Consider the following 2,898-nt stretch of genomic DNA (forward strand, 5'->3'; position numbering starts at 1 on the left):
TTTCTATCTAAATCAACAGAATTAGTAAAGGACATCAACATTTAAAAATGATATATGTGTCTAAAAACAGGCATACTACTATTACTACTACTAATAATAACAATAATTCCTGCTTTTATTTTCAGTTTGGATGTACTAGCCCACTGTACCTCATTATTCCTAATCCCCCCTAACGTTTGTGAAGTACATTTTACACAAGACTTTTGCAGTTTTGTCTGTCACTTAGTTTTCCACATTTCTTGTCGCTTTTTACTTTAATCTTACCAATAGGTCTGTTAACTCAATCTACAGTGGCAGCAGAAGAAGCCCCCAGATTTGATGTGATATTATTTTTATTCACATAAAAGTACCATATATTGCAGCAGGTCGAAGTGGAACAGAATCTAACTACTTTACTTTACAATTCATCATATTTTATAAACAAAATATTTTGAACGAAAAGTTTTTAATATGCAACGTAATATCTAAATATAGCCTAGGTGTCAGATAAATGAAATGAAGTAGACAGAACGTATATCAAATCCGTATTGATTACAGTTGAAACTATTAAAAAAAGAGAAAGAAACACCGTGTTCAATCACAACATTTAATTTAGGCCCATCTTTTTTGTGAAACCGTGTATTCATAGGACAGTTGTGCCACCCAGTGGACAGACTGAAAACGAACTATAGCCCTTTAATTAAAAAAAACAAATTAAAACTAATAAATTATAATGATAACGTTTCTAAGAGCCAGGTGAGTTACTAAATACTGTGTTTCCCAACACATAATATAAATTTAGATCATTCTTCACAAAATCTCTACAATAAAAACTTCAAGAAACACGGAACGAAACACCAACTGGTCAGTGTTTACTCACGGACGCTTTCCTGGGCTGCACCCACGTTTCATGTGTTGTGTTGTCAGAAGTTGAACATCTTTGATTTCTTCTGGACCGTTGTTGACACACCTGTCCACTTGACGGGACAATAACTTCCTCTCCAACATGTCCGGGGACACCAGCCCGTCCTCGGCGGAGGTAGTTCTGGGTTTCCTGGAGGAGGCGGAGCCGTGGCGGCTGCTGTCCCCGCAGTTCCCCAGTAAAGTCGGGGGAAAACCGGCGTGGCTCAGCCAGAGAGGCCTGCCCTCACTGCCCGGACTGGAGTGTGACATCTGCCGCCTGCCTCTGGTCTTCCTGATGCAGGTCAGTGTCCCGGGAGGACAGGGAGGGACTCTGGACTCGCTGAGGGCATCCTCCACCATAAATATAATAATAATCATAGATCAATAGATAATAATTCACTCTGATTCTTGGGAGTTCCGTTTTAGGGGAAACATACAAAACATCGTTTTGCGGCTGTTTTGCTTCGATGACAGTCTTCTTACAAATGCATTTTTAGGTATTTATTTTAGTTCCGACTTCTGTTTGGGAAACGCAAAAAGGGCATATTCACTTACTTGCTTATTTAAATATACCGTTTCGCAAAACTTGTAATACATTTTGTTCCAGTTAGCATGGTGAAAAGTCATTGTTTTATGGCTGTTTATTGATAGTATTTATTGATTTATGGAGTGATTAAAACATATTAAAAATTCCAGTTGTAAAAAACAAAGTCAACAAAATAAAACTAGATTTTTAAACCTTTATCCGATTAAATTTGACAAGATAATGCCTCATATGCGTATTTAAACAGTACATTTCAGAAAACTTGTACTACAAACAAATAAATGTCATGAAGTATGAATCAGTATATATCTATTCCTAAAAGTTTAACCATATCCACATGTAGTGTTTTTCCTTAACTTGAGAACTGGAATAAGTCAATCCAGTGATAATATCACAGAAAGAAACTGTGGAGCTGCCTCATATTATAGGCTGATAAATTATGGAAAACTGGGGAGTAAAAGTACCACTGCAAAGCAAGCACTGGAATATGTTGTTAATCACTTTTATGTTTCCTTAAACATTTATGAGGGGCTTTCAGACAAATATGACGATCAGACAAACTATACTATGATAAAACACACGTGGGCACATTTCCATTTACAATAATAGGTAACCTCAAACTAACATTTCATCTCATCTTCATGTAAGCCAAGTGATACATTTATAAACCCACCTCAGCCCTATTCATTTTACAACCAGATAAAGTAATAAATTACCATCTCTGTTTTCCTTGCAGGTGTATGCACCCATCTCTGGTCAGGACAGGAGTTTCCACAGAGCGCTCTTTCTTTTCTGCTGCAAAAATCATGAGTGTTACAAACCCAATGACAGTCGCTGTATGAAAGGTACAAGTAGTCAGTAGTGTTGTTGTACTGTATATGCGGACTCATGCCAGTGACCAAATCACAGCTGTGATGATATATAGGACAACATCACTCCCTTCTCTTTTTATATTGCTTTTATACAACAGTTCAACAAGCGTCATTTATTATTTAACAGTAATACTCGACAACAGACTATGATTTGTTTGTTCATCTAATGATTTTTCGGCTCCGCCAATAGTTCAGCTAATGTAAGTAACAGCTGTTGCCTAGCAACACAACACAAACTTTCTTCTGCAAACTAGCAGGAAAAAAATTAATTAGCTACTTTGTGTTAGTTAGGTCTACATGTTATGCGCTGGTTAGTTACTCGTCTGTCTGTCTATTAACTGTAGCAGACTGTTGTATGTTGTGTGTCTCTCTTAACTTATGGAGGCTAGTAGAAAGAGTCCTTACCGGCTCATAACAGCAGTCTCCGCCGCCTCCGGCTGAGGAAACTCTAGTTTCTGTTACCAGTGAAGGGAGAAGGCAGGTCGACCTCGGAGTCCCCCACTGTCAAACATCCCGTGTCGAGTTTAAAAGGCTCCTCGTCTCCACATCTTCGTAACGTTGTTGCCCGCAGTCTTGAAGCACCATGCGGGGGTTAGCCAG

The 2,898-nt window shown here is 38.4% G+C and overlaps 1 protein-coding gene across 1 annotated transcript; it reads left to right on the top strand.

Annotated features, from left to right (window-relative positions):
• Window positions 1-582: 582 nt before the first annotated feature.
• On the top strand, window positions 583-2,271 carry LOC121963463 (programmed cell death protein 2-like; the record flags this gene model as incomplete). The annotated part of the gene is made up of 2 exons (XM_042513745.1): window positions 583-1,183; window positions 2,163-2,271. Coding segments are annotated over exons 1-2 (307 nt in total), but the record flags the coding sequence as incomplete, so codon positions are not given.
• Window positions 2,272-2,898: the final 627 nt, after the last annotated feature.

Source organism: Plectropomus leopardus, unplaced genomic scaffold (genome assembly GCF_008729295.1).
Source record: "Plectropomus leopardus isolate mb unplaced genomic scaffold, YSFRI_Pleo_2.0 unplaced_scaffold11340, whole genome shotgun sequence".
Lineage (NCBI taxonomy): Eukaryota > Metazoa > Chordata > Actinopteri > Perciformes > Serranidae > Plectropomus > Plectropomus leopardus.